The sequence below is a fragment of the Gracilinanus agilis genome, chromosome 1 (assembly GCF_016433145.1).
Source record: "Gracilinanus agilis isolate LMUSP501 chromosome 1, AgileGrace, whole genome shotgun sequence".
Taxonomy (NCBI): Eukaryota; Metazoa; Chordata; class Mammalia; order Didelphimorphia; family Didelphidae; genus Gracilinanus; species Gracilinanus agilis.
The window spans coordinates 391,977,613-391,995,349 of NC_058130.1; the positions used below are offsets into that span (position 1 = coordinate 391,977,613).

General features: G+C 33.2%; 1 protein-coding gene across 2 annotated transcripts in view; it reads right to left on the reverse strand.

Moving 5' to 3' along the window:
- Positions 1-17,737, reverse strand: part of WDR7 (WD repeat domain 7) — a 486,248-nt gene that overhangs the window by 397,785 nt on the left and 70,726 nt on the right. For both annotated transcript variants that reach the window (XM_044664595.1, XM_044664587.1), the window contains exons 12-13: positions 13,111-13,306; positions 2,886-3,100 (exon numbers count right to left, since the gene is read on the reverse strand). In XM_044664595.1, coding sequence (XP_044520530.1) covers positions 2,886-3,100; positions 13,111-13,306 — 411 coding nt within the window. The remainder of the gene's footprint in view (positions 1-2,885; positions 3,101-13,110; positions 13,307-17,737) is intronic.

Consider the following 17,737-nt stretch of genomic DNA (forward strand, 5'->3'; position numbering starts at 1 on the left):
GAAGGAAGGAAGGAAGGAAGGAAGGAAGGAAGGAAGGAAGGAAGGAAGGAAGGAAGGAAGGAAGGAAGGAAGGAGAGAAAGGAAGGAAGGGAGGGAGGGAGAGTAGGAGGGAGGGAGGAGAGAGGGAGGGAGGGAAGAAGGGAGAAAGGAAGTCAATAAAGTAGGATTTTAATAGAATATCATAATGAGTTTTTTGGGGAGCTTGCCTAGGACTCATACTGCAATGTATTTCTACAAAAAACGTAATTCTAGATTTCAAAATTTTGTCTAAAAATTAACTTTGGGTGGACACAGTTCTCTTCTATTCTAGCGATTAAGAATGTCCTCCTGACTTGTTGTAACTCTGAATGATTTTGCCACCAAATGCCACAGCTGCACCATTACCCTAGAAATTCCCCACAAACAGGACTGTCTCACTCTGGAACCTACATCCACCTCTCTAGCCCCTTTTCCCATTAGTGAATTTCTCCAGGAAATTCTATTGGGGAGGGGGGCAAACAATCTATCCTTCATTCTTCCTCTTGGTTCTTCTTGACACAAGAACTTAACCACCATGAAGCCCATAAGTACATTCCTTACATTCCTTTTTCTGGCTCTTTTTTTGTGTGGCTTCTCCCATACATAAAATGTGGGTCCCTTGAAGGCAGAGAGTCTTTTTTCCTTGTTTTTTTAATGGCTAATGCTTAGGGGCAGTGACTTACATACCATAAGCACCTAAAACTTTGCCATTACACTCATTCAGCAAGAAAAATGTAAATTGTTGTAAACAATGGTAATTTCATATTTTTTACTACATTATCCTCTAGTTTAAAAAAAACACCTTTGTATAATAGGTTATTTGTTTTGGGGTGTAATAGTTATCTATAGCCAAAGAAATTAACAACATTATGTATATAAAATATCTATGCAAACAACTGAAAATTCTATTGTAATGAGTAAAAATTAGGTTATTAATGATATCTAAAAAGGACTTAATTTTATATCAGAAAACCCTTTATTTTTAAAAGAATCCCACCACACTGCTAGACTTTTAGTTATATTTTTCAGCTTAGGAATCTCTTCTTATTTTCGTACATTTTTTTCCCCAGGATCAAAAAACTAATGCTATCTAAGGGATGGCTCATTTCTGCAATTTCTCTCAGAAAGACCCATAATCTGAACATGAGCAAACAGTGAACAAAATCCCTAATGGTTCCGTCAGCATACATTTTTCATAAAGTGATTATCCCTTTGCAGCCTCAGCTTCTTAAGCCTTTTTCTCTCCTATAATTGTTTTCCTGGTAGGCTAGGCAACAATTACCACTGTTACACAGGACTGAGTATGTTCACAAGCAATATATTTTACAATACATAAGTGTAGTGTCTCTGATATCTGGTGCTTTTATCACTAATTGCACTATAAAGTGTGCTATTAAAACTGGGACAAACAAGACTGTAAAAATCACATAATGGACCATGACCACTTATAAAAGACTTTTTTTAAATGTTACTGTACAATTTATTTTTTAAGTTTCCAGTCGTATAGTGGTTTTTTCTATATTTTTGTCTTTAACAGATAACTTGAAGAAAGCTATTTACATTTGAAAATATATATTACATGTCTGTCTTTAAACAAAATGTCTCAAGGTTAACTACCACAGGAAACTTTAAATAATGTCATATGTCCAAGACTGTTACTTATTATTAATGATGTACAAACCATATTACATGTAAATCAGAATTCCAACAGGCATAACTATGGCTCTTTCAAAAAAAAATGTGGTCATGACAGTCAAGGAAAGAAAAACCATGCAAAAGAAGATGAAACTTATAACATTCAAAAGTCATGACAGAACATAATTATTAAGTGTTAAGACTTCAGGGAAACAGAATTGGTAATAAAGACATTATTACTAATTACTAGAGAAGATCCTAAATTACCTATGTCTCAAGTGTGGTCAACCAATTTCTCCTGCACTAAATTTTCAATCTGTAAATTAAAAGCCTTTCACTCGTTTCACTGTTCACATTTCCATATGATTAAGTAGAATATAAGGGGAAAATGTTATAAATTCAAATTGGTCAATTTTGCTACTTACTAACAGCACTGGTAAAAGGTTAAAAGAGGTGGAGATTTTAACAATTGACTCAAATGAGGTCTGGGGATTATCTCTAGATTTCAATTATCCATGCTATCCTTGTTCTTCATTCCCAGAGAGACAGCTGCATAGCAGTTCTTGATAGAAAATATTGAAAGTGCCACAGAGAATATCTTATAAAATGAATAGTGCCTAAAAGCTATAGAACAAAGGAATAATTATAAAATTAGTGAAATACAATGGGACTTATATATTTATCTTGATTATAGGTGTCATATTAAAAAAATATTGATTGCATTTGGGTCCCTTATTCTGAAATGTAATTACAATTCAAACATATTTTGGGAAATTCATGTTTATTCTTAGGATTCTTAGGACTAATGGCCTTAATGAAAGCAAAATGTCACATTTAAAACAAATGATTAGTAATTTGTGAGTTTGCTAAATGACATTCTTTTCTGAGTACAAATTATCTTGGATTCAAGCATTGGCCAAAATATTTTAAGATGAGAAATTTTACCTATTCTAAAATAGCTATCAATAAAATGAAAGTCTTGTATATTAGAATATTTGGAACCTACTTTTTGAGTATCAGAAATTTAACATCAGAATAGCAAGTGTTTGAAATATCCCTGAAAATAAATCTATTTGAGATACGTAACCTAAGACAAAAAAATATAGAAAATGAATTACGGAAGTTTGACTTCACCAAGAAGTCAAAGACAAATACTAAAAATATACTACTAAATTATAAATAAATTACTCATTTGAGAACTAAATAATCATGTATTCATAGAGAAAACTTACTTTGTCAGATGCTTCTGAAGCCAAGAGGTTAGTGGCAAGGGTTTGTAGTTTGTGATGGGCCATATTTTTAAGAGCAGCAAGACTACGTCTCGTCATAGCCTGTTTTAAATTAATAGCTGGATGACTAAGAGAATCAACTGCAGCAGGAACTGCTTCATCACAAGCATTCAAAATCTCGACCGCTGTAATCCCCATCACACAACGATCCAATGCACCTTTAAAAAAAAAACCATTTCAAGCATATTACATTATATCAAAAACTCAATTAGTTTACTTTAAAATGATATATATTATATAAAAATTTTTAATCTGCAACATGTCCATCAGTGATTATCTCAAGTATTACTCTAGGCTTTCTACCTCTTACTCTAGAGTTCAAAAAACTGGCATTCTTATTCCTAAAAGCTTTCACTTAGCTACTACTCCCTCCCTTTAAAGTCCTAATATTTCTATTCCACTTCAGCTATAGACAATACAAAAATCTTCACCAGGTTGCCACCAAACTTCCACCACAATTACTAAGGACATTTACTTTAATAATTCTTTATGCATAAAACCACTTATGGTGTTGAAGGACCTTCACCCTTCAAAAACAAACAAATAAAGAACAGTCCTAGGCCTCCATATAAATTGGAATCTAGATTCTTGATGCTGTCTTAAACCAATTATTCTACTCCCAACCTGAGGTCACATTTGAACTCATGTCTTCCTGACTCAACACCATCTATCTTTGTCACCACCTAACTGCCCCAGGGAGAATACATGAAAGGAAGCTAAAGGGGTTGGGGGGGAGGGGGTGTAGAATCAGCATAGCAAAACAAAGCATTAAGATAAAGTGAAATGATAGTTGAAGTCCAATCATCTGCAAGTATTCTGTAATTAGAACAGTTACTCCTAATTACTGTGATGACTTAAGAGCATACAATCATTCCTTTTTAGAAAGCTCATATTAGCAGACAGAAAGTCTTGGCAGATCATACACCCAGTGGTAAATAATCAAATGCAAGCCCACAATGAAATGTCACCTCAGGATCAAACTCCTCAGGTTAGGAAAAAACCTTATCAGAGAGCTAGACATTAGAAAATGAATTTTTTGGCCACAGTTATGCATAAAATCACTTGCTGAAAGGCATGGAGAGACTGACCTGTACTGGTGGTAGGAGTATCTACTTTTAAACACCACACATCCTTTGAAATACTGGGATAATAATTAGGATGCCTCTCATTTTAAAATATTGTATTAGCATTTATTCTTATTAGTAAAGATCTGATTGACCATCTATCTACCTTTAAGGAAAGTCCAACTTTCAGATTCAAAAAAAATTACATATTTCTCAGGGTGGGGGGAATGCTTCAGAATTACAGAGATTTACTGATGTACCAAACAACTCAACCCCAAAATCCACAATGTCTGATGAAAAGTAATAAGAAAGTCCCAATGTCTCCTCATGTCACTTTCTCTGTCATTATCCGTTTTGATGAGAGCACCCCATGTTATGAATCTGACTTAAGAATCAGCACATAATGCACTACTGGGAAATAATCCATATTTACAAAAATATAGCCCAACTTTTCTGCTGCAAAGAACTAGAGCAAGAAGAATATCAGTTAGGGAGTGGTTGATAAAATTATGGCATATGAATATAAGTAAATATTACTGAATTGTAACAAATAATTTTTAAAAATGGATTCGATAGAAACATGCAAGACTTGTCTGAAATAATACGAAGAGAAATGAACATCCCCAGGAAAATAATTTATATTTTGACTACAGTACCACAAAGGAATATAGTGTTGGAAGCAAGCACAAGGAGCAACTTATAGAAAGGTAAGTAAAATAAATGTGGAGGTCAGTTATAGATTTTTTGCTCTGACTCCAGAAATAGTAGAATAAAACCTCCTAAAATTCTGAAAGCACAAATTGCTTTCCAGAATATACTGAGAAGTACCTTGAAACAAATTAACAAAAGTGTTTTAAAGACCCTTTCCTAAAACTGAACACATTTGTTGCTATCTAGGCTAAGCAGAAAGAAACAAAGTAGATATAATTCTTTGTTTTGGAGCACATGTAGAAGGGAGTTAGTGTTCAATGCTTTTCCTTAAATTTTTAATAAAACAAATCACCATTAAAATTAATAAAAGAGAGGAAATTAACTTGGGAAACACAAAAAATGAATAATATTGCTCTTTGAAATCTAAAAAGCTCTTCCAATTTCTGAGAAAAATTCAAAAGAAAAGATTTAATTTAAAATCTACATTATTTCAATAAAGTAAACATTGATTCAATCTACAATTCAGTGACAAAACACATAAGTTATATTACATCTGACATTTAAATGACCTTTGGTTTTCAAGCAGATCTTCTGTACTCCATTTCACGTGTCACACAATCTAAGCTATGCTGATTTTAGATGCAAGATGTTGAATCAGGTATACCCCTAAAAACACATAATAAATCCCATAAACATCTATACCTGCTAAAAAGAGCTATGTATCTTGATTTCTCAATCCTCATTTTGACATGTATTTTACAAAAAAGACATCAAAAATATATTTCAGACATTTCTTATAACATTAATGTGTAATTTACTTTAAAATCTTATTGTACATAATAAGGGGGAATGATTCAGTTAAGATAATCAGCATGAAAAATATTGCTAATTTAATATCAATAAAAATCCAATATCAAAATGTATTAAGTGGCAAAAAAACCCTGAAACTAGGAATTTCCCAATAGAAAAATGGACAAAGATAAAAATTATCACAAGAAACATTGCAAACTATAAATAACCATTTAAAAAATGTTCCAAGAAACTAATAAAAAGGGACATTAAAACTACTTGACATTTATACTTCAAAACCAAATAGATCAACAATAGAAAGCCTCTATAAAACCAAAAATGCTCATAAAAGTACTTTATTTTATTTTATTTTTATTTTTTTTAAACCCTTAACTTCTGTGTATTGGCTCCTAGGTGGAAGAGTGGTATAAGGGTGGGCAATGAGGGTCAAGAGACTTGACCAGGGTCACAGAGTTGGAAAGTGTCTGAGGCCAGATTTGAACCTAGGACCTCCCGTCTCTAGGCCTGACTCTCAATCCACTGGGCTACCCAGCTGCCTTCTTATAAAAGTACTTTTTAATGGCAATTAAGTAGAAATGATGAGGTGATAACCAACTAGAAAATGAAAGATGCATTACAGAGGATCTCAGAATGAACCAAGGTAAGGAAACTTGGAATTTAACATATAAATAACATAGAAGCCTTGAATATTTAAAAACAGAGGAGTAACAAGATTAAATCAGTATTTTAGGAAAATAAATTAGGTGGTAGAGTACAGAACAAAAATAAGATAGGCTGAAGGCAATAAGATCACTTGGGATACTACTTCAATGGCCTAGTAACATTAATATATGGGCTTTAACTAAAATGCTAGCAAGAGAAATGAAAAGGATGGATATGGGGAAAGATACAACAAGAATTGGTGACAACCTCAATATAAGGGATAAGAGAGAGAGGGATAGAAAACAGCTAAGAATGCCAAATATCCTACATGCATAAGACCAAGAAATTATTCACCACAGCATTAACCTAGATTGAACTTTTTCTAGGACCTAGCAAATGGTCTTTCTTAGGACTCTTTCCCAAAACATTTCACATACTTCTAAAATGCCCTTCAACTATCGGCATTATCTTTAAGCTTAAGGGAAAACACATAGAAGATTGGAAAATAGTTCAATAACTGTGTATCTGCCAAAATATGCAATTATATCCAATTCCTTTATCACTCATCACCATCAGGAAATGATTAATAATATAATGTATTAATAGAATATAATATAATATGCAATCATATGATATATGACTATATTATGTACATATATAATCATATTTATACTGTATATTATACATGATTACTATATAACATTATTATATAATATGTAATTTTATAACATACCATATATAATAATAAAATATTAAGTTAAAACAATTATATATAGTACCTAATATTTCAAATGTATCTAACAATAAAAGATCTGAACTACACCACCACCTCAGGTGAGTAATTTCAATTTTGAGAAGAAAAATAACAATCAAATGATGCATAAGGAAGTTAGATAAATAGAATTCATTTGTAAAATTGATCCTCAGAGTCTGAGGTATGTGGTTCCATGTTCACTTCAAAGGTTTAAAGTATCTTAAATCTATGTTTTGAGTACAATTTTCAAACACATAAACCTCGTTATTCATTTCTACTTTTCTCCACTATATTTATTAGATGCATTTATTTTGAGCTAAATAATCTCAATTTCAAGTAAATATAATTTTAGGATAGATTTCTGATAAAAGGGGAAGTCTTTCAGATTTAAAACAAAAATGATTACTATTATGTCAACTCCATTTTGGAAGGTCTACTTTTTTTAAGTGGCAAGAATAAAAATAGTTCTCTTTGAACACTTAGTAATTTTTAGTAGCTTTCCAAAGGAACCTGAATTATTATGATGTTATTTATGACCACATGTATATAGAAGTCATTTATAGTAACATTATAGGAAGGGGTATTAAAATAAGCCAATGAAAATATAGTTCAGCATTGGCGAACCTTTTAGAGATCATGTGCCCAAACTGCACCTTCAAGCTGCCTGTGAGGCCCCCAGCATTACCTCAGATGGCAGGGGGAGGAAGTACTCGCATTTGGTGGCAAGGCAGAGGGGTAGGGCATGTGAAAATTGTCCTCAGGCACTGTGGAGAGGGGGAACAGAGTAGCTCCCTCTAGCACACTGGGGCATAGTGCCACATCTTTGCCAACACTGATATAGTTAAACAGTGACTATTTTCATGAGACTTTTCATAAAGGTGTCTTGGATATAACATTTAACAAGTTAAAATGTAATAATTTCATGTAATGTAATCTGCATATACATGAATATGTAAATACATACACAGAAAAGGTATTAAACCTTGAACTGCAGTGGAGTGAAGTGCAGCACAGTGGACAAAGCCCCAGGCTTGGAGTTAGGAGGACTTGGGTTCAAATATGACCTCAGACACTTCCTAGCTGTCTGACCCTGGCCAAATCACTTAATCCTGACTGCCTAACCTTTGTTGCTCTTCTGTCTTAGAATTGATACTAAAGACAGAAGGTAAGGATTTTAAAAAAAAAAAATTTTAAGTTTAAACTGTAGTGATTCTTTTTTGAAACATCATTTTTATATCATTTGACAGCTGCTTAGGTATCTGCAAAATAGCATGATGGTTTCATTCCAGTAAATGACAGAATATAAAATTTAAATATTTAAAATGTAACAAAAAAGAAATTCTAAAAACTTTAACTTCAAAGAAAAATCTTTACCCCTTATGAAATTCAAGCAGACAAAATTAAATTGAAAGAATGTCCACAATTCTCTAAGCTGGATTCTATATCTTCAGCATCCTTCTAAAAACAATTCAGTTCTAGACTGAAATGAATCTTTAGACAAGAAAGTGGGTAGGTAGAAAGGTAAAGATTCCCAAAGCAACAAATATCTTGAGAGTGAATAAAAAGAAAGAGCACTGCTTCCAAAGTCCCAAGATTATAAAGAATACAAACTGTTTAGGGAAAGGTAGATTGAAAAAATATCCAAAGAGCCTTATCTCATGTAAGCTAATGCTATCCATTAAAGAAGATCCAGACTTGACTCTAGGTATTAATAAATCTGAACCATGATGCTGACCTCAGGTAGCTTTAGGAGCAGACACATAGAGTATCACTGTCCAGGCCAAGAGCCTTGCTTTGGTATTCCTTGTAAGAAGATGGAAATTTCATCTGATCAAGTATTGCCCATTATCAGGTGACTGAGAGAATTTTCTATTTATTTGAAAATGTGAGGAAATAACCATGCATTTTTCTTTGTGTTTTATTTTAAATGTCATCAGAGGTGACAAAAGGTGATATGAGAATAGGAATAAAAAGTTTTTGTGTTCTATACTATTAAATATATGTTAATAACCTTTGATTTTTATAATAGAAACCAAGCCACTGTGGAAAAGTAAAATATCCTACAAGAAAAAGGTGGACATGACAAGAAAACAAAGCGGTTTTTTTTTTTAAGTGTTAAAGCCAGAAATATCCATATATTTTACGTAGGTATGTATTACAGAAAAAATAAACAATTAAGATTAATTTGGGGCAGAAAGAATGTCAGTTCTGAGGTTGGTTGTTCCAAAGTAATAACAACAAAGGCCCAATACTTATCTGGAGTTTATGGAGACTTTTGATATCAAGCCTTGATTCATTTTTTATTTGTTTAATACACAAATACATTGAATAAACAAATAATGTCACAACCTTCAGAGTATTTACTTCCTGGGGTCCTTTATATTGCTATCTGGAAATACTGAACAGTGGGGAGGGGGTAGGAAGATGACTTGTATCTGTTATTAATGCCGAAATACAAAACATAATTTTACTTTGATTTTGAAATTCCGTATAATATTTGAATATTGACCTGAATCTATAGTGATGGTCAAAAATTAGCTGTGAATTACAATACTATATACAAACAGTATTATGTAGCACTATATTATATAGCACATAATCTAACTTGTACTTCATTGTATAATGATTATAAAGGTAGTATCCTCTGGACTATATAAAGTCTTGGATTAATTCTTTCTTCTATCTACAATTATTCCAGAAAATAAGCTTTCACTGATATTCAAATTTAAGCTTTCATTTACACTATTTCATATAGCATAATAGGTTAAAAAGTACTTGGTAAATGTAGGGAAGTGGTATTTGTTCCATTTTTTCATTAACCTAAATTGAATATATTCTTTAGAAGTATTACTCCACGCTTTTTTAAAATATATCAACCAATAATCCAATGTTTATCTAAAAGTTTTAAATAACACTTTCAAAATACCTCTGTTATTTTCACCAAGAAAATAATTTCTAATTATGAATATACAAATAGTAAACAAGTTCAATTTATTAAACATTTATTGAGTACCTATTATATGCAAAGGCACTAAAGAAGATATGAATATAGAGAACATGGGTCCCTCAAAGAATTCTAAAAGGGGTGAAGAAACATTTAGATACAAGCACTTTAGAATATTATATAAAGAGGGGCAATGAGATGGTTCAGTAGAGAGAGAGCCAGGCCTGGAAATGGGAGGTCATGGATTCAAAAATGGCCTTAAGTCACTTCATGGCCATGTGACCCTGGTCAAGTTCCTTAAACTCTACTGCCTAGCCTTTTACTCTTCTGCCTTGGAACCAATATAGAACATTGATTCTAAGATGGAAGGAAAGAGCTTTTCTTTCTTTCCTTTTTTTTTTTAAAGAAAAGAATATAACCAATACCAAAAAAGAAATATAATGGGGTATGAAATTGATTGGGAGGAAGCAGGTCAGGGAAAAGCATTGTATTCAGAATCACAGGACCTGGGTTCAAATGGAAGATTTTGTTGTTTAATATTTGAATGGCCTAGAATAGATCCCTTCATCCCTCTAGACCTCAGATTTCCCATCTATAAAATGAGAAGTAAATGATACGGCCTTAAAGGTTTCTAGCAGCTCTTAATTTATGGTCAAATGTTCAGGGAAATTGTAAATAACTCAGCCTGACTAGAGTTTAGAATGGATTGAGAAAGTAGAATGAAACAAGGCCAGAAAAGCAGAAGCCTAATTTCCTGGGGTCCTGAATGCCGAGTTAAAGAGTCAAGACTATATTTACTATAGGTATCAAAGGTTTTTAAGGAAGTAAAAACTAAGATTAGGCCTATACAGTAGGAAGGTAAATGTGGAAACACTATGTAGAATAGATTAGAAAAATACTGAAGTAGAAATGAAGTAAAAGAGAGATGTCTAAGTAGAAGAGAAGTGACCAAAGCTAGATCGTAAATATTTAAGTAGTGAATGGGGTAGTTAGTGAAGATAAAAGAGTCAGCAGGTATAGACAACTTGAAGAGCTGAGGCAAGTGTTGGAGTTCTATTCTGTTCTGTTTTGATCACTTTTGCTTTCCTATAAGGAGTCTTGAGGTAATTTGTAGGAGAGGACAATTGATCAAAGGATATGAGAAAAGATCTATAATGAGAGAAAGAAAAAGAATGACTGATAGAACAAATTCAATTAAACATTTATTAGGCACCTACGCACTGTGTGCAAGATATTGTGTAAGATATGGGAAATACAAAGACAAGAATAAAATAGTTTCTGCCCTCAAGGAGCTTACATGGTAGTGGAAGGATGTAGAGTGTACACAAATTAGAAAATTCAAGGGAATGAGGGAGCTCCCACAACTGGGAGAGTCAGTTAAGGCTCTGTTATGTAGGAGAAAGCACCTGAATGAAACAGATTCTAAGAGAAAGAAATAAGGAAGGCATGTGTTTTGAATGTAGGGTTAGTTTGTGCAAAGAAACAATGTCAAATTTTAAAAACAGCTAGTACATACTCAAGTAAAACAAAGTAGTGGAAGAGGGTGAAACAATCCTGTAAAGGGAACTGGGAGGTAGACTATAAAGGAAATCTTGAATGTCAAGCTGAGGAGTCTGCATTTCTTCTTAAACACAATTAGAAAACACTAGGTCTTTAAGTAGTGACACAATTAGAGCTATGCATTACAAAAATTATTTTAGCACCCATGTTCCCCAGAGGAGATGAGAAAAAGCAAAATATAAACATTAGCTTTGGCTTGAGGAGAGGTACCCTTTCTTCAGAGGCTGAAGAGAAAGTGCCATGAATGAATGTAAACAAAAGACTTGAGATCCCTCCTAAAAGGAGGGTCTCAATCTTCTCCTTAAAGGAGGCAGCAAAGGTATTTTCTGAAAGCTAGGGTGGGGAAGTCAAAGAGTTTAACCAAGATAGATATTTGGTTGGGCAAAATTAATCCTGAGCAGCAAACAACATTAAACATTAGTGTTTTGTAACTTTAATCTGTAAGTGAGCTACATTTCTTTAGTATGTGTATGAAAATTAAATTGGTAGGCATGTGGGTAGGCCTCATTAAGGGGTTAGAATGGGAATAGAAAATTTGTTGGAGCAATGGAAAGTAGGATACAATTAAAGTGTATACTTGATACCCTATTTCCAATTCCAGCCCAGTACCATTATCATATCTCTAAAGACTTCTGCTATTTCAGGAAGCATTAAGAAAAAGGTTTTGTTGCATCAGAATCCCAGTGAGAAAAGTCAATAGAATGTACCATTCAAAGAAGCCATAAGACAATGTTATACTAACTCCTGCTAACAGGGAAAATATAAAGTAGAACGGGGAAAATTGTACTGAAAATAAGTATCCTTGAAAAAGTCACTTGAAACACTATTTGTAAATTATTTGGGTGATTTTAGTGATAAAAGGCATTTGATGAAAACATTTGTTGTCTGAAAGATATTTAATCAGAAACTAAAAAACTTTCTGAGGATATTTCATGTTATTTTTATGAAAACCCTGTGCTTATTTTAGGCTAAATAATATGTGTTCTTATATACTCAATGCACTGAAACTTTGAAAGTTTACTATGACATTTTTAAATCATGCTTTCAGTGACTTGAAAACAATCTCTTTCATATAATATTTCTCAACTGATCTCAGTTCTACCTTTCCTGGGCCTGGGAGTATGATAGCTCCCTAAGTTTGATCCAAATATAACTAATACACTTACATATAACATCTTAAGCATCCTTTGCATATTTATGAAATGACTACAAATCTACTAATCTATTGTTTATATCCTCTAAGCTAGACTTCATCAGTATGTTTTCATTAGTACAGAAATTCTTATAAGAGTTTATCTATATTTTACTTTAAAGTACAATAATATATATGTATGTGCCATAAATACTCAAACAACTACTATTTGAATTTATAATCATAATTTATAATCATTTACAATCATATGATTTGTCTTATACCATAATATTTATAGTCAGAGATGAGGAAAGAGGCCCACAAAAGTAAAACAGCTTACCCAAGGTCATACAGACAGTTCTTAGGGGAACTCGGAGTTAAAACCCAGTCTCCTTGACCACTCTACTATTCAGTCTCTCATTTTGGTGATAATGAAAACATTTAGAAGTACCACCAGTAACTGGAATAAAATAAAGTAATTCTATGCCTCTACAGGTAACTTTTCTAATGTTAAAAACATACACATAAACTATGAAACTCCTTGGTTTACCTTTTGAAATGTCAAGTACACACAAATAATTTTCTATTCCATTTTTCCCACTTAATCTTACCAGTATCCATTTGCCAGACATAAACAGATCCATCTGAACAGCCAACCACTAGGTAATCATCTGAGGGCCTCCACTTTATTACTTGGATGGGGAAAAGGTGACGAGATGCTAGCATGATACATTTTTTCTCTCTCAAACTCAGAAGTCCTACAGAATGGTCACTGGCTACAGAGCAGATGCAGTGTTGTACTCTTGTCTGAAAGGCAAAATAAATCTTGATTATGTTTTAAAACAATGTAGAACAATAATTATATTTAATCATTTGAAAGAAGAATTAATTGTATATTCACTGTTACTAAGTCATAATATTATTGGCAATGAAAAATTACTACCTATATGTTACAGGAGTACAAGTGAACACTGACTTCTCAAGGAAATTACTTAATATTAAGATAAAAGGGATACCTAATATTATTATTTTTACCAAATAAATATTATTCTCCCATATAAGTACAATTGTAAATGAAGGGAGAAAATTATATGTGATTCAGAATCCTTTCTAGAGCCCATTTTATTTTTGTAACTTAACCATCATGGATTTGTGTATATCCTCCAAACCCTTTGCTTAAAAATAATAAGTGACATCATTTTGAAAGACTCCCACTCTTCTTCCTGTTGCTGCTATTGTGAAGGAGATCAGAACTATATCTCGTTTAAATCTGTTCCATTTTTAAAGGATGAAATTATCATTCTGACTAGCTAAAACATTAATAGCCACACTGATTTTGGTAAAGAGAAAACCCCAGCACAATATTTATATAACTGAAGTACCCCATTGCTACTATACAGGTCTCTATGTCAGAGTTGTGATATTTCCCAAGCTCGTTTCTTCTTTCAGTGTCTGTGATTTCACAAAATATTAATCAATTACAATAGTCTTCCTGTCAGGTAAATGTCTTCACCCAAGATGGGTGATGCAGCCACTGAACAGAACGGAACAGCAAACTTCTCATGAAGAGAAGCCACTTGTTATTACCACAAAGCCTTTAGATCACAAGAAGGTAGATGCAGTTTTAAACAGACATAGAGAAAGCATGAGGAGATTCATCAATGGCCTCCACCTATGACCCCATCTTACATGAAATTCAATGTGAATTAGCAATGCAGAAGTACTAATCTGCTGACCAGAGAAAATAATGTTAGGTCAAATGGAGGCTTCTGTAGTAACAACTATGACTTTTTAATTTTCTATGTCAGATTTTCCAGGAAAGCCTCTATCAAGATAAAATCTCTTTTGATTTATATACTTTAAGCATGTCAACAACTTCAACAACTTTGTTCCAAAGAGAAAATCAGGAGTCTCAGTTTACAAAGCAAGATATTTTTATTAACAATACTTTGTAGGAAGTAGTTATTCAACTCTACAACCCAGAAAATATAATTGGTGATCATTGTAAAAATTGAACGTCAGTGGGGGCAGCTGGGTAGCTCAGTGGAGTGAGAGTCAGGCCTACAGACGGGAGGTCCTAGGTTCAAATCTGGCCTCAGACACTTCCCAGCCTTGTGACCCTGGGCAAGTCACTTGATCCGCATTGCCTACCCTTACCACTCTTCTGCCTTTGAGCAATACACAGTATTGACTCCAAGACGGAAGGTAAGGGTTAAAAAAAAAAAAATGTGAACGTCAGAGCAATTAATGGATATAACTGTGTATTTTTTTTCAAACCCATGTACATTGGCACATCAGTGTAAAGAAATCCAGGTGAGGATGGAAATATAAACTTTATTGCAAAAAGCATTAATAACAGGGCAGCTGGGTAGCTCAGTAGATTGAGAATCAGGCCTAGAGACAGGAGGAGGTCCTAGGTTCAAATCCAGCCTCAAACACTTCGCAGCTGTGTGACCCTGAGCAAGTCATTTGACCCCCATTGCCCACCCTTACCACTCTTCTACAAAGGAGCCAATACACAGAAGTTAAGGGTTTAAAAAAAAAAAGCATTAATAACTACTCAAGAAGCTTAAGTGGTTGTGGTAATATTAAATTCTGCCAATACTAAGTGTTAAAAACAAAGAGTTCCTACTAAGTCTTTAATTCCCACTAACAATAACAATTTATTCTATTTTTATGTGACAAATTATGTAATTTATTATATCACATATAACAAATATATAATTTCAAGAGCCAATCCCTAACGGGGAAAGAAGATCCCCAAAGGGGTCACAAAAGGATCAAAGAATTTTTAAAAAAAGGCTTCAGAAGAAAAAATAAAATTTATTAGCAACCACATAAAAGACTACTCAAAATAATTAATAATAAAGAGAAATGCAAAGTAACTTAGAAATTTGACCTCACATCTAGCAATTTGGGAAAGAGAACAAAAAACTGTGATAATCGAAGTTGAAGAGTGAGACAGATTAACTCACTTATAGTAGAATTAGTCCAACCATTATGAGAAACAATGCTAAGAAAATGGCTAAAGTGTTCATACTCTTTGAACTAGAGATCTTAATGCTAGGCATTTACCCTAAAGAGGTCAAAGGTAGAAATAAAGGTTTCATATATACCAAAATATTTAGAGCAACACATTTTGTGCTAGTAAGGACTGATTAAAAAGTACACACGTATTAGTTAGGGAAGAGCTAAATTAGTTGTGATATAAAAATGTAATATAATATTATTATACTCTAAGAAACAAAATATGAAGAACAGTGGAAAAACTTATAAAACTTGTATAAACTGAAACAAGGAGAAGTAGGAAAACATACTGTAATGGCTATAACAACATAAATAGAAGTATAAAACCAAAACTGAAGACCATGAAAATGTAATGATTAAGCTAACTATGAAAAGCTAACTATGAATCTCCTTTACTTATTTGCAGAAATGAAAGTCTAAGACGATAGAACCCTGCATAAACCAGCAGACTGGGTTGATGCATTAGTTTGTTTTGCTGAACTTTTTTTTCCTCTTTCTTCTTTGTTTCTTATTATAAGAGGTGGTCCTTTGAGGAGGTGAAGGGAAGAGAAATAAATATGAAGGCAATACAAAAACAAAAGATAGCAATCATTTTTTAAGAGTAAAAGGATTGTCACATAGCAACGAGTGCTCAGGCTAAAGTTATGAATCACAAAATTTATAATAGGAATGTGAAAATTACATATATTCTATTCAATGGTAAAGGAAAGTCACTCCTGTAGGTCTAACTTTCATGGGTCAAAGAGGATGCAGAAGAAATTGAATCAAAGAATCTGGATTCAAATTTCAAATCTACTCATTATTTATAAGACTTTAGGCAAGTAACTTTACATGTCCATATCTCAGGCTCCTCATCTCTACACTTGATAATCTCTTAGGTTAAACTCCAGGTATATATTTTGTGATCTAAGGAAGAAACCAGTAAAGACACTTTGAGATAACTACCCCCGTGATACAAGACACTCCTGACACTATGAAAGTGTTATTAACTACACTGAATCCAATCAGGATATAAGATCTCTCTGTAGAAAGCTCAAATCTGCCATCACTGCCAATTCCACTGTCCTGCAGTTTAAAGCAGTTCTCAGCAAAAAGCAGGCCACAGTAACTGTACCTTCCTTTTTTTCTTCTCCATTGTTAGCATTTGCCATCACTGCTCAAAAGATACATTACAAGAACCTATTCTCCTTTCTTCTGATTTCTTCGCACAAACACTATCAAAATAAAAAGTAGTTTTTTCTCACAAAAAAATGCCTGAGAACCTCTATATCATGCTATCACTCTCCAAACATTAGAAACAATATAAGTATAAAAAGCAGCCTTAGGACATTTTTAAAAGATATACTCTGAGGGATATAAGACTAAGTTTTAATTGGTATATAATAGGAGTGGTAGAGAAAAAATTCATAAAAATTAAGATTATATTACTATGGGGGCAGCTGGGTAGCTCAGTGGAGTGAGAGTCAGGCCTAGAGACAGGAGGTCCTAGGTTCAAACCCGGCCTCAGCCACTTCCCAGCTGTGTGACCCTGGGCAAGTCTCTTGACCCCCATTGCCCACCCTTACCAATCTTCCACCTATGAAACAATACACCAAAGTACAAGGGTTAAAAAAAAAAAAAAGATTATATTACTACTTCTCTAACTTGGCAGATATTTAGGCAGTTGGGTTTAAAAGAATAGTTTTCTACTTCAATAAGACTGTGCAACAACTAATGAGAATTAGCAGGTGACCACTCCCTTTTTAAAAAATAAAATACAACAGTCATAAGAAAAGAAAAAAAGAAATTATATAAATCCCCTGTAAATAACAAAGAATAACTGATGTGTTAATTTTAGCATTACTGTAAGAAGTAACAGTTTAGAGAAAACCAAAACAACCAAGAAAAAAAATAAAGAATCAATAGTACTAATAGTACAAGAAAGCATACACAGAAGTACTAAATGTATGAGAAAAGATTTGGTTCTCACATTTCAAATGTGGATTAAACAAATCTAATTTTTCTTCTCTCTAGGAACTTCTATTCCTACCTGCATATGGGGTTGGGAGTGGAGGGGTTGGGGAGGGAGTAGAGAAAATAACCTACAGAGAAAATAGACCAATATGGTAAAACATTAAAAATTTAGACTCCACTAATTAATTCTGGCCTGAGGCTTGCTATTATACACACTTCACAAACAAATTAACACTATAAACAGCAATTCTTAAGTCC